The 26,437-nt window shown below is 47.6% G+C and overlaps 2 protein-coding genes across 4 annotated transcripts in view; one reads left to right on the forward strand and one right to left on the reverse strand.

The window, feature by feature from the left end:
* Positions 1-20,621, reverse strand: part of GPD1L (glycerol-3-phosphate dehydrogenase 1 like) — a 58,918-nt gene extending 38,297 nt beyond the window's left edge. For all 3 annotated transcript variants that reach the window (XM_068558349.1, XM_068558345.1, XM_068558346.1), the window contains exons 1-2: positions 20,501-20,621; positions 6,470-6,647 (exon numbers count right to left, since the gene is read on the reverse strand). In XM_068558349.1, coding sequence (XP_068414450.1) covers positions 6,470-6,647; positions 20,501-20,547 — 225 coding nt within the window. In that variant the 5' untranslated portion in view covers positions 20,548-20,621. The remainder of the gene's footprint in view (positions 1-6,469; positions 6,648-20,500) is intronic.
* A 265-nt stretch (positions 20,622-20,886) lies between these two features.
* The window catches only part of OSBPL10 (oxysterol binding protein like 10), a 375,172-nt gene continuing 369,621 nt past the window's right edge, over positions 20,887-26,437 (forward strand). The window contains exon 1 of the mRNA XM_068558344.1: positions 20,887-22,191. The gene's annotated coding sequence lies outside the window, so the exon portion shown is untranslated. The remainder of the gene's footprint in view (positions 22,192-26,437) is intronic.

Genomic DNA, 26,437 nt, shown 5'->3' on the forward strand with positions numbered 1-26,437 from the left:
ACCACAACGAGGAGTAGCCCCCATTCACCGCAACTAAAGAAAGCCCGTGCCCAGCAATGAAGACCCAACGCAGCCAAAAATAAATAAATAAATAAACTTGGGGAAAAACAAAAAGAAGATGACAAAGATGAGACACCACGACAACTATAATTCACAGAAGATGCTGCAACTGTCAATCCTGGTGTCACACTGAGGTTGGTTAAAGCTGGACCGAGGCAGAAGAGCTCTCTACCTGCGTGACCTCCTCTAAACAAAGGCCCTGGACAGACAGCCATAACACAGGACCAACAATTTTTATCCTGCAGTGACAGGAAATAAGAAATGTTCTTCCATTCAGGTCGAAGGGGAAATCACAAACCCAGACTGCCTCAGCTTTTAGTGAGAAGTTGATGACACGGTGATGTCATTGTTACAGAAGGTTCCCCTGTGGAGGGGTCACATATGAGCATGTGATGACCTGGAGAAGGGTCAGGCGGGCAGCAGTCTGGGGGCACCAAGCAAGGATGACTCACAGTCTCAATCAGCACAAGTGGCAGACGTCATAAAAAACAATCCTACGTGGATGAAATGCAGCACACCTCTTCTGCTTGAATCCGCAAGACAGAAATGAGTAAAGCCAGCTTTTTAGCTCTAGATCCACATTCGCTCTAAGTCAATTAATCTTATGTCTGGCTTTTCATCTTAAAAAATGGTAACAATAATCGGTCTTGTCTAACACTAGTTGACTTTTTAAATGATCGAATGAGGTATTTGAAAAACTCTGAAATAAACATAAAATTTTTTTAAAAACCAACAAAAACAAAGCCCTAGCTTTGTAACAGATTCTTAACACTAAACAATTTACGTGAATCTTCTCATTTACTCCTCACAGCACTGCTAAGGAAACTACTCACAGGGGCCCATCTTACCAAGAGGAGGGGGGTTGCCCAGGCTCACTCAGAGCAGGCCCTCGACTCCAAGGTGTGCCCATCACCACCATGCTTCACGACTGTTCAACTTTTAAAATTACTTATTATGAGACATTTCATACATACAAATTCTAGAATCTAGAAAGCACAAAGAAAAAACAAACAATCAAGCACCTGTGTACCTTCTGCCAGCTTAAGAAATAAAACTTTCCAATACCCTGGGTGTCCTATACCAAGCACCAGCAAGGATGTGGAAGGATGTGAGTTCTCAAACCCCACTAGGTGTGTGGAAATGGGCACAACTGAAACAGGAGGGAAGGGGGCAGGGCACAACCTTTAAAAGAAGGACACGGGGCTTCCCTGGTGGCACAGTGGTTGAGAATCTGCCTGCTAATGCAGGGGACACGGGTTCGAGCCCTGGTCTGGGAAGATCCCACATGCCGCGGAGCAACTAGGCCCGTGAGCCACAACTACTGAACCTGTGCTCTGCAACAAGAGAGTCCGCGATAGTGAGAGGCCCGCGCACCGCGATGAAGAGTGTCCCCCACTTGCCACAACTAGAGAAAGCCCTTGCACAGAAACGAAGACCCAACACAGCCAAAAATAAATAAATAAATAAATAATTAAAAAAAAAAAAAAGAAACAACCCAAAATGGTTTAAAAATAAATAAAAATAAATAAAAGAAGGACACGGCCATTGAGGATACAACATAAACTGCTTAGAACCAATTAGGCCCAAGATGGCAGAAGATTCGACTTCCGGTAGACCTTGAGCCTCATTAAGCTCTCATTATAATACATTAGCATATGCTAAACAACACACCCACAGGCACCATGACTGAAGGCCTCCCATAAAAGGCCCAAAAGTGGGTGGGGTCCAATTGCTGGAAATTCTCACCCCCTCTCCAAGACTGTTAGAATACTCCTCCCACTCATTAGCCTATGAAATTAGCCAGCCCGTGAACACTAACAAACCCCGTAACCCCGAGGCCTCTGGCCTTCTGAGATGGCCCACACTCTGTCTGTGGACTATGTATCTCTCTAAATAAATCCACTTCTTACCTATCACTCTGTCTCTCACTGAATTCCTTCTGAGCTGAGACATAAAGAACCTGAATTTCAGTAGGTCCTGACACCGGGTGTATGATTTTAATTAAAAGACAGTGGGTTCAAGTTCCAATCTGGGTTTCGGTTGGTTCGAGTCCCCGCCCGTGGGTTCAAGTCCTAATCTGAGTGGTGTGGTTTCACTATCATGCTGGAAACCAGTGGTGCCATCTGGCAGATTACAGGCTGCATCCCTGTGACCCAGCGACGCCATCCCTGGGACAGGGACAAGGCCTTTCCCGGGGGCACTGTCTACAACAGCAAACGACCGGAAACCATGCAAATGTCCAGTCCAGGGAACGGATACACTAACTGTCATGAGCCTACAAGGTTTCAGACATCAACCATCTGGGAGCAGAGAGCTCTTCCCTCGTCCACACCCGGGCACCCGGGGAGGTGGGGGGTGGAGTCAATCATGGGCCAGCCTCTGAGAGAGGTGGCTCTTGACTCCCTCCTTCCCCCCTGCTCCCCTGTTCTCTGTGCAGGCAGAGAACCATCTGGCAGATTCACCTCCCCCCACGTTCCCTGAGCACTACGCTAGGAACCTTGGGAGAAAGAAACCCCAGAAAGTCAAGCCCACACGCCTGGGGCAGGTGGGGGTACAGAGTGGTCCCCACAGAGTGGAAGGAGCTCTCTACAGAAGGGAAGGAGTAATCGATCCCGACAGGTATGAGAAGGGAAGCTCGGAGGAATGGTCTGCCCCAAGCATGGTTAGAGATGACCTCAAAGGCCTTCCAGAGCCGCGGGAACAGCGGTGTCTTTACTCTTTCCATCAGATACTTGGGTAGCTTAACTGCCCAGCTCAGAACCCTAGGGAACCTTCCTCTCCCCACTTACTGCACCAGGAGTAACTGCAGGGAAACGCTGCCCGGCCCCAGTGCAGTGACACAGGGAAGTCATCAAGTCATCACTGTCTAAAAGGCCACGACTCAGCAGGCTCAGGAACAGGTGTGCCAGCCACCAGCTCTGTGACCTGAGGCAAGTTCATTAACCTCTCTGAGCCCTGGTTTCTTCCCCTATAAAATCAGAATCACCATCACAGTAAGAAAGCTAATAGCACCAACCTCAGAGGGTCACTGAGAACATTAAATGAGACTGTAACCAGACAGGGATGGGGTTCCCCGGAGAAAGAGAACAAGGCATGGCTTTCTTGACAGAAGAGAAACCATCTTTGGCCTAAGCCATTTTGTGATCTGAGCCAGTGCTTGCCTTTGAACAGGTCTCAGTAATTAATGATCAAAAGGACAAACTAATCAGGCAAGAGAAGTAACAATAGCAAAGATAACACATCAGTTGTAAAGACTCCCAGTTAGAGTAGCCTAAAGCACTATCTTAAGCGGTTTGCAGGATTTAAACCCGCCTCGGGTTTAAACACCACCAGATCAACTGGAACCTAAGGAATGATGATGTTGACCATTTCTGACCCTTGTAACTTTCAATCCACTTTAGCCTGGACTCACTCAGTCTACCACCCAAGCCCCTTCGTGAGTATGCATGTTCCCTTGGCTTAAAACTTCCCCAATTTTTCCCCTCCCCCTTTCCTTTGACTATAAAATTGTAGCCCACTTAATCCTCAGGGCAGAGCTCCCTCACCTGACCACTTGCATCTCATACAAGCGTCCTATATTAATAAATCTACTTTTTGCCAAAAAAAAAACTTCCCCAATTTTGTTGCTGGGGAGACACTGCTTTAGGAAAGATCCCTGGTGTTCTCCTTACTTGCTCCAAGTAATAAATCCAAGAGGTAAACCCAGTTTTCGGGTAACATGATGATATATGTAAACTACTTTGCACAGGGCTTGACACCAATGAACACTGTAGCCAAAGGCAATTGGAAATCCTCAGTGAGCAAGGTCTTTGCATCTCCAAACTTGCTGGCATTCATCAGCCGACAAATCTGTCTCCCCTGCTAGGAGTCAGGCAGCCACCTGGGCTGGCTTTCAAACAGACTCTTACAGAAAGCCATCCAGGGGTGAATCTGGAACAGGAGTTCATGAATTCCACTCACACAAGCAGCCGGGTCACCATTTTCATTCTCAGGCTCACCTTCTCCTTCCTCCACAAGTCACTGGAATGAGGCCAGGCAATAACCTAGATTTTTCCTGCTCAGGCCTAATAAGCTGGAATTTTAAACTGTCAGTCTTCCCATTTTCTATTCCCTCCAATCTTATTCGGTAATTTAGGTCTTGACCTTGATTTTAATTACAGACCAATAAAACAGGAGGGAAGGGAGCAGGGCACAACCTTTGAAAGAACGACATAGCCCAAGGACATGACATAAACAGATTAGAACCAAATGGGTCCAAGATGGTGGACAAGTCAACTTCCACCAGACCTTGAGCCTCAGTATATGCTCACTGTAACACATCAGCAAGCTAAATGACACACCTACAAGCGCCATGACAGTTCTAAGGCTGACCATAAGGATCAAAAAGTAGGTGGTGGCCCAATTCCTGGAAATCCCCGCCCCTTCCCAAGACAGCTGGAATACTCCTCCCACTCATTAGCCTATAAAATTACCCACCACTATAAAAACTGACAACCCCATACCCTGGGGCCTCTCTCACCTTCTGAGATGACCCACACTCTGTAGAGTGTGTTTCTCTCTAAATAAATCCACTTCTTACCTTTCACTTTGCCTCTCACTGAATTCTTTCTGCGATGAGACTTCAAGAACCTGAGCTTCATTAAGTCCTGAAACCAGGTGTGTGACCTCAGTCGGAAGACTGTGGGTTTTGGCTGGGTTTGAGTCCCAGCACGTGGGTTCAAGTCCCAATCTGAGGTGCACGGTTTCACCAGTGCATTAGCTAGCCTAGGGATGGACCAAAGTCCATGCACTTAGAAAGGGTATGTGAAATAAAATTCACATTTTGTGGCAAGACAAGAAAAATTTAAACAAAAAAAATTTTCTCTGCCCTTTGGCCTCCTCTCTCCCCTCTACTGTGCATTGTGTATCTGCATTACACATGGACCAAACCTTCCCCATCGGCGGAAATACCTGCTCAACCATGAAGAGCAACATTCTCTTAGCGTCAAGGAAACAACTCCTTAAACATAACACTCCTTCTTTATCTTGTACAGATTTGGATTGTATGAACTGTCAGTAATTCATTTAACATAAAGCCCTCTGTCTCAAAAAACTTATGTAACTATGCCTTGACTTCTAATGGGCGGAACAGTTCTCAACACTGAGATGCTATTCCCAAATTATAATTTGGCTCGAATAAAATGTCTACTTCTTTCTTAGACCGACTGATTAATTCTTCGTCAACAGGTATCTCGGGAGTTACCAAGAGACACAAGACAAAGGCAAAATTATTAGTTCTAGCTTTGATGTGACCACCACTCTGAATGCCAAGAAACTAGCCTGTGATGAGCTGCAATGTGTCCCCCCAAAATTCATATGTTGAAGTCCTAACTTCAGTACCTCAGAATGCGATTGTATTTGGAGACAGGGTCTTTATAAAGGTTAAAATGAGGTCACTGGGGTAAGCCCCATTGCAACATGACTGGTGTCTGTCTCAGATACACAGAGGGAGGACCACGTGGAGACACGGGAAGAAGAAAAGTCCAGGGGAGGCCTCAGAAGAACCAACTCTTGGGCTTTGTAGGGGAGCAGATTTTGCCACCTCAAAATATGCCTCTTTGGCACATTATTTTAAGGTGGTTGTTTTTTTAAGAAACAGCAGACAAGGAAGAAACTGAAAACCAAGTAGGAGCTGTCCTTTTGTAAGAAACATTTACATTCATGAGGGAAATCTCCATTTGTAAGGGGGTCTCCCTCCAAGTACCTGGAAGAGCTGGGAGGACCAAATCTCTAGAAACTCTCAGGAAAGGGGAAGGCACTGACTTAAATCTGCGTAACCACCTTACCCTTGTTTACTGTGCTTTCCCCATCACCTCCCAGAACTGACTCTCCCCACCCTCAACATCCTCTTTTGTCTTTAGCTGAGGATAATATTTAAGGTGAGAGCTTCAGCCATTTTGGTGAATGACAGTTTTCCTGGGTCTCTCCTATGCATATATGTTATTAAACTTTTGTTTGATTTTCTTCTGTTAATCTGTCTCATGTCAACTTAATTCTCAGACCAGACAGAAGAACCTAGAAGGGTAGAGGAAAATTTCTTAATCGGTCTCATGTCAACTTAATTCTCAGACCAGAGAGAAGAAACTAGAAGCGTAGAGGAAAATTTCTTCCTCCAGACAACGTGAAGCCTCCAGAGCTGTGAGAAAATTAATTTCTGTTGTTTAAGCCACCCAGTCTACCGCACTTTGTTATGGCAGCTCTAGCAAACTAACACAAGGCCCATGTTCAGAGTCAGGAAAACCAAAACTGACCAAGCAATGAACTTGGTGGTACAGAGGAACAGGAGACCGGGGAAGCAGCTTTCCCATCTCCCCACGTCCCAAGTGCTAAATCAGCCGAGTGTAACTTTTAGAATTAACCAAAGTCTTACCACGTTTTCTGGCAGCTTGTGTCCAGGGAGATATTTTACATTTTCATGGTCATTATTTATGATGTCTGTCAGTTTTCTCCCATTAACCGTTTCTTCAAAGACCCACATCTTGACCGTGGAGGCAAACTTCTGAAGTTTCTTGACATTATCACCAATTATTTTTGCAACAGCTGAACCCCTGCAAAAGAAACAGTGGAAAAGAAAACAAACTCACTTGGGCAGAAGAGAGAAAGCACTAGATTATATTTCAGGAGACTTGTGCTCTGATTCAAGCACTGAGCTTAGAACTCAGATGTGATGTCGCCTCAGCCGTAAGCTGTTTTTTTGTTGGTTTGGTTGGTTTTTTAATAAACTTATTTATTTATTTGCTTGTTTTTGGCTGCATTAGGTCTTCGTTGCTGCGCGCGGGCTTCTCCAGTTGTGGTGAGCGGGGGCTACTCTTTGTTGCGGTGCGCGGGCTTCTCATTGCGGTGGCTTCTCTTGTTGCAGAGCACGGGCTCTAGGCATGCGGGCTTCAGTAGTTGTGGCACACGGGCTCAGTAGTTGTGGCTCGTTGGCTCTAGAGCACAGCCTCAGTAGTTGTGGCGCATGGGCTTAGTTGCTCCATGGCATGTGGAATCTTCCCAGACCAGGGCTCAAACCCGTGTCCCCTGCATTGGCAGGCGGATTCTTAACCACTGCGCCACCAGGGAAGTCCAAGCTGTTTGAAACTTAGTTGTTTTCACTTGGAAATACCACCCCATGATCAGGAAAGCCCCAGAATTTGCTACAAGGTCAGAAAGCACCACCTCTTGAAACTAGTAAGCACCAACCTATCTTGGAAGAGAGTATCATGGAAGAGAAATCCACCTGAAAGATGGCATTTTATATTTTAATATATTTTTTTATATATTTTTATATTTTATATATTTTAAAGTAACACTTCAAGCATTCATGAAGTCTCCAAAGCAACTAGGCTATATTTCAAATCCATCAAGGAGATTAATACGCAGCTACCGTAGAATAAGCTGTGTCCTGGGGAACTGCAACAAGCTCCATGTGCAGTCATAAAGGAAAGACAAGACCCAAGTGGATTCCAGAAAAGGAGCAGAGCAAGGGCATGGGTCCCCCCAGCAGACACCCAGAGGCCTCTAAAAGCTCCCTTTTTTCTGCATCTCTATTCACCAAACCTATTCTGGTAATGAATCAGTCTCCCATAGGCTTTCCCACAGGGGAAGGGAAGATGCTAGTTAACGCCAGTCTTCTGCACAAGAGCCGCGGGTGTGCGGCTGGTCCCCGTGGCAGAGGTGATCATGGTCAGCGGGCACCTGTGCCCATCTCACAGGTGTGTTGAGTGCACACTGATTGGGCCACAGGTGGTACCTAATCGCGGCTGAACCAATCAAGTTCTTTTATAGGAATCTGAACAGAGAAATAGTTTGTTTCTTAGATAACTTTCCTGGTGTGAGGAGCAAAGGAAAGAATGGTAAAGAGCACCTTGAGAATTCACGTGTCAGGGCATTCATTATTTTTTCTAATGATTTTTTCTAACGATTCAGACAATTTGTGAAATGGAGGAAGGGGTGATGACAGAAAGGGGGTGGGACCAAGCTGATGCATAAGAACGGACTGGAGACAGTTATCCTTATGTTTATCTTTGGCTGCACAATAGAATTACCTGGGAGACTGAGTTCCAGGCCACACCCAAGATCAACGAAATGGGTACCTCTCGGTACCCATTTCTCGATCCCAGGGAGTGGGATCAGGCATCAGCAGTTATTAAAGCTCCCCTGGGACTGACGTGCGGCCAGAGTTGAGAACAGCTGCTCTGCACAAGGATCTAGAACTTTGGTGCTCTCCTTCCTCACAAAGGAATAGCTGTAAACATCAAAGCTCTGTGGCTTTCCCTGTGAAGTCCTTATTCTCTGTCAGCAGGACAGTTTATTAGCTAAATATCCATTAATCCAATTCTCCTCTGACACCCTGCAGAAAAAAGGCCGAGAATCTGCCCACCATCACTATCACTTTTACCCTAATGTTTATGCTAATAACTCACACAAGGTCAAAGAGAGCAAGTGTGATTCTGGGGAACGGAGCAAACCGAGGAGGGGATCTATAAGACACTAGGAATCCAAGTCTAGTAAATCAAGTGGGAAAATAAACTAGAACCATGAGCCCCCTACCCATGGTCCACAGTCTTACTGGAATACACTTGTTTCTCCCTTTACAGCCGCCTCCTGGGGAAGCCAAGCATTTGCAACCAGAGACAAACCTACTGTGTTTCTGCTGAAAAGTTAGTTAAGAAAATTTAAATAAAAATTGGAACTATTAAGAACTAAGCCCACCAGGGCTTCCCTGATGGCGCAGTGTTTAAGAATCCGCCTGCCAACGCAGGAGACACGGTTTTGAGCCCTGGTCCGGGAAGATCCCACATGCCACGCAGCAACTAAGCCCATGCGCCACAACTACTGATCCTGTGCTCTACAGCCCGTGAGCCACAGCTACTGAGCCCACGTGCCGCAACTGTTGAAGCCCGAGCACCTAGAGCCTGTGCTCTGCAACAAGAGAAGCCACTGCAATGAGAAACCCACACCCCGCAACAAAGAGTAGCCCCCGCTCACCGCAACTAGAGAAAGCCTGCGCGCGGCAACGAAGACCCAACGCAGCCAAAAATAAAAAATAAATAAATAAATTTATTAAAAAAAAAAAAAAAGAACTAAGCCCACCATACCTTGTCCTTTGGAGTTCAAATGGGGCTTAGAAGGACAGAACAAAAATAAGGGAAACTCCAGTTGCATTTTTTACTCATGGGAGGTCAGCAGAACCTCACTCTACCTCCTCCCAGGTTTCATCAAGGACTTCATTCAGTCATTCATTCATGCATTTATCTCAGTTATCAAAAATGTCCTGAGCACCTACTGCACATAATGCCTTGGGCTAGATGCTGGTGATATAAAAGGCATAGCTCTCAAAAGCTTCCCACCCACTTAAGAGAGATGAACAAGGTAAAAGGAATTCACAATCCTGTGTGTGATAAGAGGTGAAGGGGAATGAGGGACACGTGATTAGAAGGGTAAACTACGAGGGACTTTTAACACAAAGGACTCAGATGCAACCCAGGTAATCCATGGGAAGGCTCGCCTGCCCAGCGTTCAGCTGAGGGACCCACAGTGGACAGACCTGGCTGGGGTCCAGGGAGAAGACATGGGAACGGTGCTGAGGAAAACCATACCTCTGCAGAGAAGCAAAAAGGGCTTCATACACCAGGGATGGGAAAAGCAGGCAAAGCAGAGCTTCCAGCCAACACTCAGCTAATCACAGACACATGAGGGAGCTGGGCCAAGCCAAGAACTAACCAGCTGATCCAGAGATGCACAAGCAACAACGTGTGCTTGTTATTTTCAGCACCGAGTTGGCAGAGGGTGGGCTGTTTTGCAGTGGTAGCAAGGGATGCATCAGACTCAGCAACGCTGAGGCAACCAGAGGTAACTCCAGGTAATTCTGGGCCAAGCTATTGGATCTGCCACTCATGGATGGGGGAGGGGAGGGGAGGGAAGGGAGGAGATGGATGCGGGGAAGAAGCATGAAATTCAATTCAAGAATGAATCCAGGGAGGGACTTCGCTGGTGGCGCAGTGGTTAAGAATCCGCCTGCCAATGCAGGGGATACGGGTTCAAGCCCTGGTCTGGGAAGATCCCACATGCCGCGGAGCACCTAAGCCCGTGCACCACAACTACTGAGACTGTGCTCTAGAGCCCGTGAGCCACAACTACTGAGCCCGTGAGCCACAACTACTGAGCCCGTGTGCCACAACTACTGAAGCCTGTGCGCCTAGGCCCGTGTTCTGCAACAAGAAAAGCCACCGCAACGAGAAGCCCGCACACCACAAGAAGAGTAGCCCCCGCTTGCCGCAACTAGAGAAAGCCCGCACGCAGCAACGAAGACCCAACACAGCCAAAAATAAATAAATAAATAAATAAATTAAAAAAAAAAAAAAAAAGAATCCAGGGAGATGAACAAAAAGATTCTAATGCCTATAAGGCCTAGTCTTGTTCTTTCTATATAACTTATACAATAATATATTTTTTTGGAGATCAGAAATGAAAACACTTTTATTTGTTCTGTTTTAATCTCTTTCAGTACCATCTCCATTTGAACCAAGTATTTCCTTTGTTGTCCACCTTTTCTGTGTTGTTTATAAAACCTCAAAAGTGTATAATTCACCTCAACATAATAAAGGCTATATATTCTATACGACAAGCCCATAGCTAACGTAGTACTGAATATTCTTACCACCAAAAATGGGGAGATGGGGGCAGGAGGAAACTCTTGGAGGTGATGGATATTTATTACCTTGATTGTGGTGATGGTTTCTTGGGTGTATTCCTATCTCCAAACCCATCAAATATTAAGTATGTCTGAGTTTCCTGTGTTTCAATTGCACCTGAATAAAGTTGTTTTTGTTTTTAAGTATAATCCATACCCAAAACTCCTTTGTGGCTTTGAAATGGTACTAAATGTGTTTGTCACATATGTGTAAGGAACAGGATCAAATAGCAAAGGGAGTGTTTTGGAAGAACCCCTGTGTTTTGAAGGCAACTATATAAAGTCCACATATAAGTGAAAACCCCGTCCTAAAAAGATGCCTGGCCGACAGAGGACCAGTCTAAAATCATGCACAGATATATCAGAACTGAGCCTAAAATAAAATAAAAATACTGCGTCCAGTCCAGTCCATGGAGGCGGTTTGTGTGTGTCTCAGCCACGGTCGGGGCTGGGGTCCCATGGCCACGGTGGTGGCGTCTCCTTGTTTCAGGGGCTGTCCTGTAACTGGCCCAGCCCGGTCAGGCACAGACCGTTAACACGGCTGGGTCAAGGGCACAGCAGCCATTGCTCCACCTGCCAGCTCGTCCATCTACTAAAGGCCAGGTCTGCGATGAGCCCGGTTTTTCCCAAAGTGAGGAGTGGGGGCCAGAGGTAGCCCCAATGGCTGAGCGCTGCCCACACACACACACACACACACACACACACACACACACACACACACACACGGAGCATCAAGTGACAACGACGCATGTGTGCCCTTTTCAACTCTCCTGGCCTCCCTGAGAGAGCGCCGAATGTCTCATGTGAGTGTTGGGGTGTTTCCCAGCTCCCCAGCCTGTGTGAATTTCCCTTCTTCCCAAAGTATGAGGCGGCCTCCACTCAGAGCCTTGGCAGGGACCAGTATCTGGCAAGGATTTTATAATACTGTTTTGTTTCCATTCTACTGGTGGCTGCTGTTACCTTCTACTTGTGGTCTTTGGAGTGGTGATACAAAGTTCTCTTTTAAAGTCAACTTTTAAAGAAAGTCTAAGTGAATAAGCAGAACAAAAGCGAGCAGGGCAGTTTAAAGGAGGTTTAATTCCATCTAAACCTCCACCTGGCAGATTAAGACACGACACAGGAGGCTCGATCACTCTGACCTTGGGTTACTCAACCAGGTAGTGGCAGAACTGGGAGGGGGACTCAGGACGGCTGACGGCCAGTCCTGGGTCTTTACTCCGGGGTATGATATCACATTTCCCATGGAATCATGAATTATCTTATCAACAAGTCTTGGGCCTCAAAATACAGACTAGTTTGCAACCTCAGCAATATTATGCCAACAAAATTTAAAAGGGACTTGGGGTGGGAAATCACGACCCGGTGCCAGCTGGGTACACACTGGGTATTTGACACAAGAGCTCATTTCATCTTTCCAGCAGCCACGTTATCCCCACTTTACAGATGAAGAAGTAGAGGCTCAGAGAGAATGAATAAGTTACCCGGTCACGCTGTCCATCTAGAGCCAGCAGTTCTGACCCAGATCTGTTTCCAAAGCCCACACTTTCTACTAATTCCTGTTTGCTGAGGGGTAGAGTAGAATCATTTGTTGAGAATACACATTAAGCACCTATGCCATGCAGACACTGTGCCGGGCACAGAGGACACAGGGGATAAAGCTGGTAAGTCTAAGGTTGGGGTGGGGGAGAATTCGAGCCAGAGGGAAGGGCCCGTGGAGCAAAGGTGCAGGAACAGGAGGGGCAGGGAGACTGTCCTCTGCTTTTACCCAGAGTCCACACCTGGTGGGAGGTGGAGGAAGGGGGAGGGGAGAGGTTATGAGCAGGAGGGGGAGAGAGGGAGAGGAGGCTGAGAAAGGAGCAGAGGGAAGGGGAAGGGGAGAGGGAAGGGGAAGAGGCAAGGATGGGGCAAGAGGCAGAGGGTAGGGGTTTGCTGACTACCAGGTGTCAGGCACTGTTTGTTTGCTTTTTGTTTTTTGATTGACACGTAATTGACAAATAACACTGTATAAACTGAAGGGGTATAACCCCTTTGTCTGATACATTTATGTATTGCAATCTGATTACCACCAGAGTACTGTTTTCAATACCTTACCCACATTATCTGTTTCAAGCCTTAGCAACCCTCTGAGACAGGGACTATCACGATCCCCATTTTTCAAGTGAAGACACTGAACTCCAGGGATCACACTGGTGGGTCAGTGAAAGAGGAGAGATCCACAGCCCAGGCCATGTCTTCACCACTCTGCTCTCCCTCCCTGGGTCCCAGCTGGACAGACACCCACCTGCTGGAGGTCCTAACCTCCACTGGCAACACCCCCCTTCCCCCAACCCCTTGGCATTCACTCACCTCTTCCTCTCTAAAAAGATGTGACATTTTAATCAGCCAAGGAACAGGATGCCTATCAAGTCAGGTTGACAATTCCCAGAACTGCACGGGGTGCAGAAGCTTACTGGCACAGAAAAGACCCCACAGACCATCCCTCTTTTACCAAGGAGGAAACTCTCTAGGGAGAACAAACAAGGGTTCAGCTAGATTCTCCCCATCCCATGCCCAGAGCTGATCCTACGTGCGGATCCAAGGGAAGAGGGTGATCAGTTTTGGTTTAAATAACATCTACTTTCTTATTCATAAAAGCAATACATGAAAGACAAAAAAAAATTATAATCTTACCACCCAGGGAGAACCACTGTTAACACTTTGTGTAATTCTTTGCAGTTAAAGGGCTTTTAAAGTACAATCAAATGCCAGGGTATTAGATGCAAATGTGAAAAATAAAGTATTTTAAAAATAGATTCAACTTGGTGAATGTTTATTTGATCTCTGGATAGGGAAGCTTTCTAAGTTTAAAATCAAAGATAGCAACGACAGAGGAAAAAAGATCAATGTGAACAACTTCACATAGAGAAAAAAAGGAGGGGGAGAAGCAGATGAAAAAAGCCTTTCTGTCTATCAAAATCCAAACTGCAGAGGAAAAGCCTCAAATAGAACGTTACATTTAACAAAAAACAGGATGCAAAATTGTATATGCCATATGATCATATGCATCACATGCAATTAACAAAATACATACCACCTCACACCTGTTAGTGTGGCTACTATATTAAAACAAAACAAAAACAAGTGTTAGAATGTGAAGAAATTGGAACCCTTGTGCTCTGCTGGTGGGAATATAAAATGGTGTAACTGAAATGGAAAACAATACAGTGGTTCCTCAAAAACCTAAAAACAGAATTGCCATATGATCCAGCAATTCCCCTTCTGGGCATATACCCAAAAGATTTGAAAGCAGAATCTTAAAGAGATATTTGTACACCAATGTTCATAGCAGAATTATTCACAACGGCCAAAAGGTGGAAGCAACCCAAGTGTCCACTGATGGGTTGAACAGATAAACAAAAGCTGGTATATTCATACCGTGGACTATCCTTCAGCCTTAAAAAGGAAGGAAATTTTGGCACATGCTACAAAAGAAGTGAACCTTGAGGACATTATACTAAGTGAAATAAGCCAGTTACAAAAAGGACAATTACTGTATGATTCCACTTATGTGAGGAATTTATATGAACTTGAAGTTGGAATCCAGCCACGACATGGAGAAGCCCAAGTTCGCCTGCTGCAGAAAGATAGACACGTGGCCGGTCGCCCCCATTAGCCTGGCCAAAGCCCACCGACTGTGAAAGGGGGCATCGAGGACCAAGAGCCCCAGCCCACTAAACACCTGACTGCTGCCTTATGAGTGAGCCCAGGTGAGACCAGCAGAAGACCCTCCTCGCTTAGGCCCAACTGCTGACCCCCAGAATAACGAGCTAGTCAATCATTGCTGTTTGAAGCCATTAAGTTTCAGGGGAGATAGTGGGGCAGCAACAGATAATCAGTGAAGTTCCTAGCACCCAACTGTGAAAGGAACTGAGCCCCAAAGTAGAATGACGGCAAAGTGCCACTAGGATAACCTTAAAGGAGCAGGGGGACTTCTGTCTTAGTTCCTGACGTCATCAAGCCTGGGAGGTAGGGATAAGGGGAAGAAGAAAGACCTGGATGGTTGACGACCCCAGACACAACTTCCCACCAGCAAGGACTGAGAGGCTTGGACATACTACTTGGCCTGCCACATGGAAGATTTAGGGGACATGTGACTCTTCTATCCAATGGGACATGTTTTAGAAAAGAGTGGGCTCGGACTTCTCTGGTGGTGCAGTGGTTAAGAATCCACCTGCCAACGCAGGGGACACGGGTTCGAGCCCTGGTCCGGGAAGATCCCACATGCCATGGAGGGACTGAGCCCATGTGCCACAACTACTGAGCCTGCATGCCACAGCTACTGAAGCCCACGTGCCTGGAGCCCGTGCTCCACAACAAGAGAAGCCACCGCAATGAGAGGCCCACCACTGCAGCGAAGAGTGGTCCCCACTTGCCACAACTGGAGAAAGCCCCCGCACAGCAACAAAGACCCAACGCAGCTGGAAAAAAAAAAAAAAGAGTAGGCTCGCCTCAGCACTGCTCACAGACTAATGGGTAGAAGCTGGAGGTGACAGATTCTCCTCTCAAACATAAGACTTTTCTAATACCTAATTTACTAGATTAATTTTAAGATCAGGTGCCTTAAAAACAGTAAACTATGCTCATGTCATGTCTACAAGAAATGGGATGCCTCCTTCGGAGGGAAACTGAACGGGATGATTTTTTTTTTTTGGCCGCACTGCAAGGCACGCAGGATCTTAGTTCCCCAACCAGGGACTGAACCCGTGCCGCAAGCAGTGAAAGCGCAGAGTCCTACCCACTGGACTGCAAGGGAAGTCTCTCCAGGATGATATTTAAGACCTCATTTCAATTTGATTTTTCTTAAGTGGAATATTGTTATACTAGACTTTTTTGGGAGGGTAAGCTACTCAATATTTTTGTGACGATGGGATTTGTTCTCAGGTAAAAGTATGCTTCTCATTAAAAATGATAAGAATTTATAGAAACACGGACATTGGAGTTAGAAAGATCTGGGTTTCAACTCCACCTTAGTAACCACTGACCTTGAAAAGTTCTCTAATCTCAGTTTTGTCATCTAAAATAGGAATAATAGTAGTACCGCATAGACTTGTTATGAGATTTAAATGAAATAACGCACATCCCAGACACAGAAAATGACCCTAAGTGGTAACTGTTATGATTATCCCCCTTAAGGGAGGGGAGGAAGTGAAGAATGATGAAAGAGGTGAAAGAGGGCTAAGATATGAAAATCAGACTCATCCCCAATATAGCTGTGATGTATATACACTGCACAACAACAGAAACAGGTGTGCGGATCAGCCTGGCAGGTGTCCTCAGCCTGGCTCCTGAGGGACATGGGTCTCCTCCCAGGTCAGCCCGAACCACCACTACCTCTCCCTCCAGCTTCCACAGTAGAGGTGTGTCAGTGCCGCCTGTGGACCAGGAAGGGTCGTTTTGACCTCAGAGGAGCTAACACACAGATGCCTAAACTGTTTCAAGCCCTCCACGTGGGGATACGGCAAGAATCATCACAGACACTGAGCAGCACAGTCAAAAACGATGACACTGGGGGATGAAGAGCTGCCAGGCTGCATTCAGATGCTTCCAACAGGACAAAAAGGGTCAGCCACACGTCCAGCTTCAGTCATCAATGCAAAGTAGGCCAAAGCTCTCCCTGACCTTCAGTCCCAGGAGTCAAGCTGTGGTGAAAACAAGGGCCAAAGATAACTCTCGGAAACAACTCCCGCTCTTTTATCTTCTCCCTTTCTCTGCCTCTATTCCTTAGCATTTTGTGATTGGCATTGGTAAAAGTACACTTCTCACTGAAAATGCTAAGCATTTATAGAAACATGGACATTGGAGTCAGAAGGATCTGGGGTTTCAATTCCACCTTATTAACCACTGACCTTGAAAAGGTCCGTTTTGTGATGGCTCTGGTCAAGGATGATGGAACTAACACAGACAGCATTTTTTCATTAGCTGACAACTACTGAGCGCTAGTCACTTTGCACTCTCTCAGATCATCTCATTTCATCCTCACCATGATCCTAGACAGCAGGTACCCATGTCAGGAGCAATGATTCCTGGAGAGAAGCAGTTTGCTCAAGGACCTAGAGCTTGATGGGGCCAGAAACCTAGGGGGTGAGAATCCCGACTGCCTCCTTCCACCGCTGCCTGACCCAGCCTCCCAAGGAGGTGTGGGGTGTTTCTGGACTTAGACTGAAATACAACCCTGAGGTTTTAGTTCTAGAACTGCATCTTGCACTGTGTCTGGGTGCCCTTCCCAAGGTTCTGGTGAAGGAACTTTGTTTCATCTTTGGAGGAACCTAAGAAGCTTTTGTTTTTTCCTTTCTGTTGCTATTGTGAGTCACCAGGACCAAGAAAAGCCATGCCGGTTAGGAAGCACCTCCCTGCATCCCCACAGGGGGAAGCACAACAGGGCTCAGCTGGATGCAAGAGGCCCCCTTGGCCTCCTCTCTCTCACCGTCTAGAGGAAAAGAGGTGAGGAAGGGCGGGACAGGCCCGTCAGTCTTCAGGTATCTGCATAGCAATTGATGATTATTTACATTGGGGGACGAACCAATGTGAGCTTTAGAGCCACCTTTTAGCTATAGATGTAACATCATTATTTCCATAAGCATTCTGAGCTGCTTCAAAGTCCCAAACGTAGGGACTGCCCTGGTGGCGCAGTGGCTAAGAATCCGCCTGCCAATGCAGGGGATACGGGTACGATCCCTGGTTCGGGATGATCCCACATGCCACGGAGCAACTAAGCCTGTGCGCCACAACTACTGAGCCTGCGCTCTAGAGCCCGCAAGCCACAACTACTGAAGCCCGCGTGCCTAGAACCCGTGCTCCACAACGAGAGAAGCCACCACGAGAAGCCCATGCACCGCAACAAAGAGTAGCCCGCGCTCTCTGCAACCAAAGAAAAGCCCGCGTGCAGCAACAAAGACCCAACACAGCAAATAAATAAATAAATAAATAAACGTATTTTTTTTTAAGTCCCAAATGTAAACACTGCTTAAGCAATTTCCTATTCCTGAGCATCTGGAAGGGTCTGTCTTTTGGTAACCTGTTTTAAAATCAGCAGAAGGCTAAAATCCCTTAGGGAAAAATCTGTTCCACCCTCAGGGAATATGATTCAGCAAGTCTAGCTTCAGTGCTAATTCTGATGCAAGTTGTCTTTGCACCACATTTTAAGAAACATTACTAAAAACACTATTTAGAACGTCTACTCTTGGGACTTCCTTGGCAGTCCAGTGGTTAAGATTCCGTGCTTCCGCTGCAGGGGGCACGGGTTCGATCCCTGATTGGGGAACTAAGATCTCGCATGCCACATGAGGAAAAGAAAAAAAATTCAGAACAATAACAAAAATCTAAAACATCTAATCTTGTGACAGATATTTCATTCTACTTTGTACTTCTTTTGAATTTATCTTCCAAATCCTTATCTATCTGTGACCTGAAGGAAGGGATGGTGTCCACTTGTGTCCCTATCCCTGGAAAAACCACCGTATCTGCGTGGAGCAGACAGTCAAATGTCTTTGACCAGAGCTGAACACTCAGTGGGCCCCTGGGCAGCCTCTCTGTGTCCTTTTCTGTCCCTAAGTTCCTGAATCTCTCTGGGGAGTTCGTGAGCCTCTCTCTAGGACTGGCATGGCTCTGCACCCAGGGCAGCAACAAGGAAGCCAACGACTGTTCCAGTCTGATCCCATCATTAAGGGAACCAGCAGCCAGACCAGACCATCAGCACATTTCTCAATTGCTCTGCTCCAGTGTCACTAGCCAAGTTCTACTCCATTTCCTTGGGCTGGAGTGAGCCAAGAAAAACAGTCAAATACATCAGAGAGAGGCTGCGGGAAGCCGGGGGCATGGGGCCAGCGGGGGGAAGGGGGACGGGGTGCAGGGCCGCAGGAGGGTCACTTCACAACTCTTGTTTCAGGCCCAAATCTGGCGTAGCCCAGCCATGCCACTTCCCCTGCACCTTGCAAAGGAGGAAAAGGTGCTGCCGTCCGTAGTTCTGTGGCCTCTTACAGAAGAGGAAACTAATGTTAAAGAACACGCGCTGAATGGGCGCTTTTTCAGTCTCACAGCCCACAAGGCAGCTGACATTTCACTCAAGTGACCTTGGGATCAGAACTGGCAAGGTCCAGCTGAAAGTCCATACGAAGCTCTGCAGTGGGCAGGTACCAACTCCATTACATGTGGGACAGAACATTCTGTTGTTGGTTGAAAAAAGAAGTTTACAGAAAAGTGCATAATATCCTAGTATTTGCAGGGCAGAGAGAGAAAAAAATATATGTAAACATTCGCTTGCATTTGATAGAATTCTTCTGTAAAGAACAGAAGAAACTGATAACACTGGTTTTCTTCCAGGAGATACCTTGGGAGACAAGTGTGGATGGGAGATGTTTCACTGTTTTTTCTGTGGGGTTTTTGGTACCTTTTAAACAATGTGAATTATTGCCAAATCATATACAATTACATTTTTACATTAAAAAGTTAGTTTTTAGACATTCATTTAGTATTTACTTAGCATATGCCCGGCCCTAAGGTATATGCTGTTCTCAAGAGCTGGGAGGGGAGGAGTGGAAACAGATAATCAAATAAATCATCATCTTGCAATGACAGATGTCAGCAACAGAGGCACAGGGAGAGGCCCCTCACCTTGCTGGGATGGAAAAGTGGAGAATCAGATAAGGTTTCCTGCAAGAAGTACCTTCTGGACCAAGTGTTAAAGACGGAGACCAAGTAACTAGTACCAATTGCTGCAGGACTCCTAGAAGCCTGAACCGTGATAAGTGTCCGGCCACAAAAAAACAGAAGGACTTTAAGGACATCACTCTGAACTATTCTATACTAGTCCCTCGGATGTGGGAAAAATAGCGCGCAGCTACGGAAAAAAAACTGAAAATATCAGATGCTATACCATATTCTGCCTCCTCTCCCCCAGCCCACTTTCCTCTACAGTAACCCAAACACACCAAATAATCCCACTGTGTAAGTTTCAGAAAGGTAACTAAAAGAGCTGACATTTAAAGTGCTTACAAGAACGCCTGGCACAAAGTGCTTTATAAACGCTAAAGTCAAATAAAGCCTATCGGAGAAGCAAAGCTGCGCAAACATCCCCCCAAGGGAGAATTCCCAAAGTCCCTGAGCCACTGGGGAGACCGGCCTGTAGAACGTGGATTTTCTTCCCGATACTTAATATTAAGATACTAGACTTCGCAGAAGCCGGAGCGGGACCCGCACTTGGAAGGGCAGAGCCGGCCCCGCCCTCGACCTGGATAGCAGGCGCCCTTCAGTCCCCTCTGCTTCGGTTTCCTCGATTCGGAAACCCCAGCAAGAACGTTCGAGCCTCCTCCAACTCCTCGGCCCAGGCGATGTGCCCGGGAGAAATGAACAACGCCCTGAGGATGTTGCGCAAACCCCCCGGGCGTGGCGAGCAGGTGGCCTCCGTGCGCGCGCCGCGCAGTGCCGCGAGCGCAGACAGGTGCCCGCCGGTGCGCCGTCCCCTCTCTCCGCGCCGCCCCCGCGAGCACATGGGCCCAGGGCCTCCTCGCCCAGTGCCTCGGCGCGGCCTCCCCGGGCGCGCGGTGCCCAGCCCGGCCGCGAGGCCGCCCGCCCCGCCTCCCCACGCATGGTGCCCGGTGCCCACGCCGCGGCCGGGACGCGCGCGCTCGGACGTCCGGCAGAGGGGCTTCCCGCAGGCGGAGCCCGCGCCGCCGGCCCGCCGCCGCTCACCAGTTCCCCGAGCCGACGATGCACACTTTCAGGGGCGCCGCTGCCATGGCCAGGCCGGAACGCAGCAGGCCGGCGCGCGCCTCCCCGGCCGGCCGCCCGCCTCCGCCCGCTCCGCCTCCTCCCGCTCGGCCTGAAGCCGCTGCGGCTCGCGGCAGCCCCGCCCCTCCCGCCTCTCGGCCAATGGCCGCTACCGCCCCCGCCCGAGCGCCCAGGGCCACAGCTGACAGCCGGGAGGACCCGCCCCGCCACTCCCGAGAACCACCGCGCACTCCCGGGCCCGGCTGGCCTCCCGGCCCCGCTCCGGCACCGCCCAGCCCTGCCCGAGGCCTGTCGGGACTTGTAGTCCGCGCCTCCTGGATCGAAGCTCCCGCCGCGCCCCTTGCCTCCCCGGGCGGCTGCGCCCTGACTCGCGCTCCGGGCGCCGGGGGCTGCACCAGCCTCCCCGCGGAGCAGTCCTGACCCGGCTGGCCCGGGTGCCCCCCACGCCAACCCTCTCGGGAAGAGCTGCCGGGGCTGCAATTTGGAGCCGAGAGAGGATCCTGGATTGACTCTAAAGTCAACCAGGCTTGGTCCAGAGCTCGAAGTGGCCACCCCATCCTCTTCAGCTTCCGCCTCCCTTGTGGAAACAAGAAACCACCTGGCACCGCCGAACTTCGCGGTGGCCGTGTATCTTCTGAGGCCTTCGGGACTTGGCCGGACAGTACCTGAGCTCTAGGGAGGGGGAGGCCTGGACGCGGGCGGCGTCGCCGTCACCCACTGGCTTGGCAGGACTGGCCTCCCCATGGTCTTCGCCCCAGGACACCAGGAGGGTTTGCGGTTCTGAGACCACGCTTCCCTCCTTCCTGAGAAACAGGACGTTGTGTATCCATTCTGAGCATCACTTTCCACCAGGCGCCGCGCTGGACCCTGAGGAGGAGGACAAAACGGTGTGAACCAGGGTTTCTGAAACTCCGCTGCAGCTCTGAGTCTCCGGAGCTTTTCAAAATCCCCACGCCCAGTCTGCACCGCAGACCAATTGCATCAGAATCTCCCGGAATGGGATACAAAACATTCAGATTTTTTAAAGTTCAAGAGGTGATTGCAAGAGGACTCAAGATTGAGAACCAGAGAACCAAAATATCAGTGGAGACTGGCTGAGGAAACAAATACTCTAGTACCTAGAAAAATACTAGGCTTATTAGTTTGATGCCCAGAGGATTAACTGTTATTTTTGTTTTCACTTCTACATTGTATGAAAAATTTATCTCTGTTACTTATGATACTTAGGCAAGGAACTACTTAGAATGAGTGAGACAGAGCGTGCCCTCCACTCCTCACTGGTGGTTAGCTCTCAAGTTATTCGCCAGGAAAGATACCAAAGCGGGAATGATGTGAAAGATGGACTATCCAAGCTTTATTCATTTTTTTCCCCTTGCCATTTGTGTTACCAAACAGGTTTGTCTAATTAAATAATGAACTCATGTACTTGAGGAGTCAGCATACTTTGCCAAGATTCACACCAACTGATCGGCTCATTTTTAGCCTTTGCCTAAAAGATTTATTCCTCATATGGACGCTCCCATTCCCCAATGCTGCAACTGCACCCGCATGAAAATGAACTGCCTGAATGCTCTGTGGACCCATCCTGCACAGGATCATACAGGGTTTATCGATCACCGGAGATGCATGACACATTGTGCCAGGATGACATAGTGAGTAGTCATTTATTTTCTAGACTGGCTACAAAGATCATGCAAAATTACATGTATCAACAGGGATATATACATACATAGTATAACTGTAAGGGAAAAGAAGGGAGGGAAACACAAAATACAGGATTGTGGTTCTAGTGGAGAGGAAGGTTGGTTATGCTTTACATTTTTACATATACTATAAACATTTTTGTGTATTGATTTAATGAAGGTCGTGGGGGAGGGGAGAAGCTCCAGGACAGAGGAGTGAGACAATCCAGTGCTGAGATGGCTGGTCCTCTGCCAGTCCCCCTCCTGGTCAGCTAAGATGGCAGGGCTGCCGAGGTTGGCCTTCTGTGGGTCACCCAGAAGAGGGTTAAACAACCTGGAGGACGACAGGTTAGCCCGTCTCATGGGACATGTGAACTCTTGAGGGACCTGGAGAAGTCCCAGGGTGTCTACAATTCGGTGCGTGGAGACAGCACCTGACAACATAACTGGGGTACGCGTGTATCTTGGTAAAAACTCACCAGGCAGCTGGGAGAAGCCAGGCAGCCCTTTAGAAACTCAGCCTAGCAATCTCCTCAGCCAGGTCATTGAGTTCATGCAGCACACTTCTGATTTTCTGCATTACAGGAGGCACGGCAACACTATTCCAAACTTTCCTGTGTAACTGGAGTCTCCTTTCCTCTCTTGGCTCCAGCTAACATTTTCCTCCGTTCTCTTAAGCCGTCACCACCAGCGTCCTACCCTGTCCCTAACACCCTCCCAGGGCCTTTCGACTCCTGCCTGCTGCCCGGTCCCAAAGCCAATGCTGCATGTCAGGTGGCAGCAACACTCCACTTGCAGGACTCAACATCCGCCTGGTTATTTCTTGTTGCTTAACAAAGCATCCCAAAGTTAGATCTCCAAGCAGCCACATTCATTTCTTTAGCTCCAGAATCAGAGGGGAAGGCTCTCTCCACATGGGGTGCACGGTCAAAGGGGGCTGGAGGATCCACTTCCAAGCTGGCTCATTTGCATGCTGGCAAGTCGGTGCCCACTGCTGGCTGGTGGGCTGCAAGCCTGAGGGTTCTCCACGTGGGTGGGCCTCCCCAAAAGCTGCTTCTCCTCGTGCCTGCATCCTACCAGCAAACATCTCAAGGGAAAGGAAACGAAAGTTGCCAGTTTCTTAAGACTTGAACCCCTAAATTAATCACAGCATCACTTCTGTCATGTGATCTTTTGGTCAAGAAATCACAGAGGCCAAATTCTAGGGGAGGGGACATAGGTCTCACCTCTCAGTAAGACAATGTCAAAGAAGTTGGGGGCCAGGTTTTAAAACTGCCACAATCTGTAGTGTATTTTCATATTATAAGTGAGGACACTGAGATACAGCAAGACTAAAAAAGACTTCCCAAAGTTCCCATGGGGAGTCAGAGCCAGGAATTGGGGATTCTGTATCTTACACTCATCTGACTACTCATTCACTCAGTGTGTATTTACTGAGCACCTGCTGTGTGCCAGTCACGGTGCTAGGTCCCAGGGATGAAGTATGAAACGAGAGGCAAGGTCCCTCCCCTCTTAGATACTTACATTTAGAGGGAGATACAGGGCCAGTTGACAGGTAATTACCCTACGGTGTAATTTACTATGGCAGCCCAGAAAAAAAGCCTCTGTCCCAGATTTGGGGGCTCACGGAAGGCTTCTTAAATAAAGTAAGATCTTTGTTGAAGCCTGAAGAAAAAGGTGCTGTTGGCAAGGTGAGGGGCTGGCGGCGGGTGGGCGCACAAAGGAGCTCTTCCAGGCAGAGGGAACAGTATCAGCTAAGATTCAGAGATTACAGACAGATGACATGTTCAGGAACTAAAAGGAGCTCAGTATGGATGGAAGGGAGAAAGGAATAAGGGAAAGAGTATGAGGCGCAGGGTAAATGGAGAGAAATGAAGGTAGAGAGGTAGAGGAAGTGCCTGATCATGATTGGCCTTATAAATGATATCAAAGAATTAGAACTTAAATCCTGAGGGCAGAAGAAGTCATTGTAGGGTTTAAAGGAGGAGCTTGACATCGTCAGGGCCAGGAGGTAGAGGCCAGGTGGGAGCCTGCTGCAGTGTTTATTCTTTTTTTTTTTTAATTAATTTTTATTGGAGTATAGTTGATTTACAATGTTGTATTAGTTTCAGGTATGCAGGAAAGTGATTCAGTTATACATATACATATATATATATACACTCTTTTTTAGATTCTTTTCCCATATAGGTCATTACAGAGTATTGAGTGGAGTTCCCAGTGCTGTACAATAGGTCATTATCAGTTATCTATTTTATTCATTTATTTATTTATTTATCTATTGGCCACACTTTGGGCATGCAGGGTCTTAGTTCCCCGACCAGGGATTGAATCCGGGCCCTCAGCAGGGAAAGCACCGAGTCCTAATCACTGGACCACCAGGATATTCCCTAGTTATCTGTTTTATATATAGTAGTGTATATATGTCAATCCCAATCTCCCAATTTATCCCTCTCCCCTCTTCCCCCCTTGGTAACCATAAGTTTGTTTTCTACATCTGTGATGCAGTGTTTATTCTACACGAGAGATGATACTGTCTTAGATAGGATGGAGGCTGGTGTGGTGGTGATGGCGATGGGGAGATGTGGGTGAAACTGAGACATATCTAGGAAGTAGAAAAATAAGACCTACTACTTTCTTGGGGGCAGAGAGAGGAAGGAGTCTAGGATGACTCCAGCTTTCAGGCTTGGGCAACTGAATGAGTATCATTTGCTAAAACAGGAAGAGGAATTGATCTGGAGAGAAGGGTGATGAGCTCAGTTCTGGAGAAGTTAAGCCGGAGGAGTCCATTTGGATTCCGTGTGCGGATTTCAGGGAGGCAGATTTCAGGGAGGCAGTTAGAGACACATTTGCAGATCATCAGCACGTACTTGGAAATCCCAAGGGGTCAGTGCCTAGGACACTGCCAGGCACAGAGTAGACACTCAATAAATGTTGAGTGAAAGTGATTGACATCACTCACAGAGACGGGTCAAGTATCAAAGGAAGACAAACCAGGACAGGACTCTGAAATGGACTTAACATTTAAGAGCCTGAGAGGATGAGAAAGGAGCAGCAGGAATGCAGAGTGTGGTGTTATGGTTGCAAAGGAAGACCGCATTTCCAGAAGGAGGGGTGGTCACAGGGGAGTTTGAGAGTGGTCAGACAAGATGAGACCAGAGTGCATCTTTCAAGCTAGCAGAAAGAAGGCTGCCAGCAAAGTATGGTCGTGCAGGTAGCACACTGCACAAGGCCAGTGGGTGCCATGCACATTGTGGACATTGCGGATTGGTGTGCTTGAGAGGACCGTTTTCTGACAGAGGGAAGCAAGTGTCTTGAAGTAAGGGATACCTTTTTCCAGTCCACACTGGAAAGGTCTGGTATGGGCTAACCACGGCCCTGGCTGTTGGTGGGCCCCATGAGAAGACTTCAGTTTCAGTTCTGGGCAGAGCTTTTGGTGGGTGGAGGCATAAATGGAAAGCAAAGAAATGGCGCTTGAGAGAGTGTGGACGCTGCTTTCTAGAAGTTTGGCTGTCCGCAGAAGATGAGGGCTAGGGACGTGTGGGGAGGGACGGCAAAACCTAAGGGGGAAGGGAAGAATTTATAGGGCTTTTTTTTTCCTTTAAATTGTGCGGGAAAGGCTAGAACATGTTGAAATATTCCTAGGAAGGAACCAGTAGAGAGGAAGAGGTTGAAAACACAGAAGAGAGAATGAGAGGGAAAGTAGGAGAGGGAGAGAGGGATTAGCCTTAAATTAGATGAGATGATCAGAGAAGGACTCTGAGCAGGGACACCTGAGTGAATCAAAGGAGCCAGCACTCCAGGGAGGGGGAGCAGCCAGTGCAAAGGCCCTGAGGCAGGAAATAGCCCCCGTGTTTAAGGAACAGAAAGAGCTGTAGAATAGTGAATAGTGAACAAATACGAGAGAGGGGAGAATTGCAGTCAGAGATGCAGTCAGGCCAGGACCTTGTGGTTCATAGTTTACAAGAAAAAAAAAAAAAAAAAAAAAAGGATTTCCCAGTAGCCAAATCTGTGTCAACACAAGCATTAAAGTAAATAATGATAAATAACAAGGATTTACTGTATAGCACAGGGAACTATATTCAGTATCTTGTAATAACCTTTAATGGCAAAGAATCTGAAGAAGCACATACATATACACGTATAACTGAATCAGTTTTCTGTGCAACTGAAACTAACACAAGGTTGTAAATCAAAGTACTTCAACTTAAAGAAATAA

The sequence above is a fragment of the Eschrichtius robustus genome, chromosome 12, assembly GCF_028021215.1.
Source record: "Eschrichtius robustus isolate mEscRob2 chromosome 12, mEscRob2.pri, whole genome shotgun sequence".
NCBI lineage: Eukaryota > Metazoa > Chordata > Mammalia > Artiodactyla > Eschrichtiidae > Eschrichtius > Eschrichtius robustus.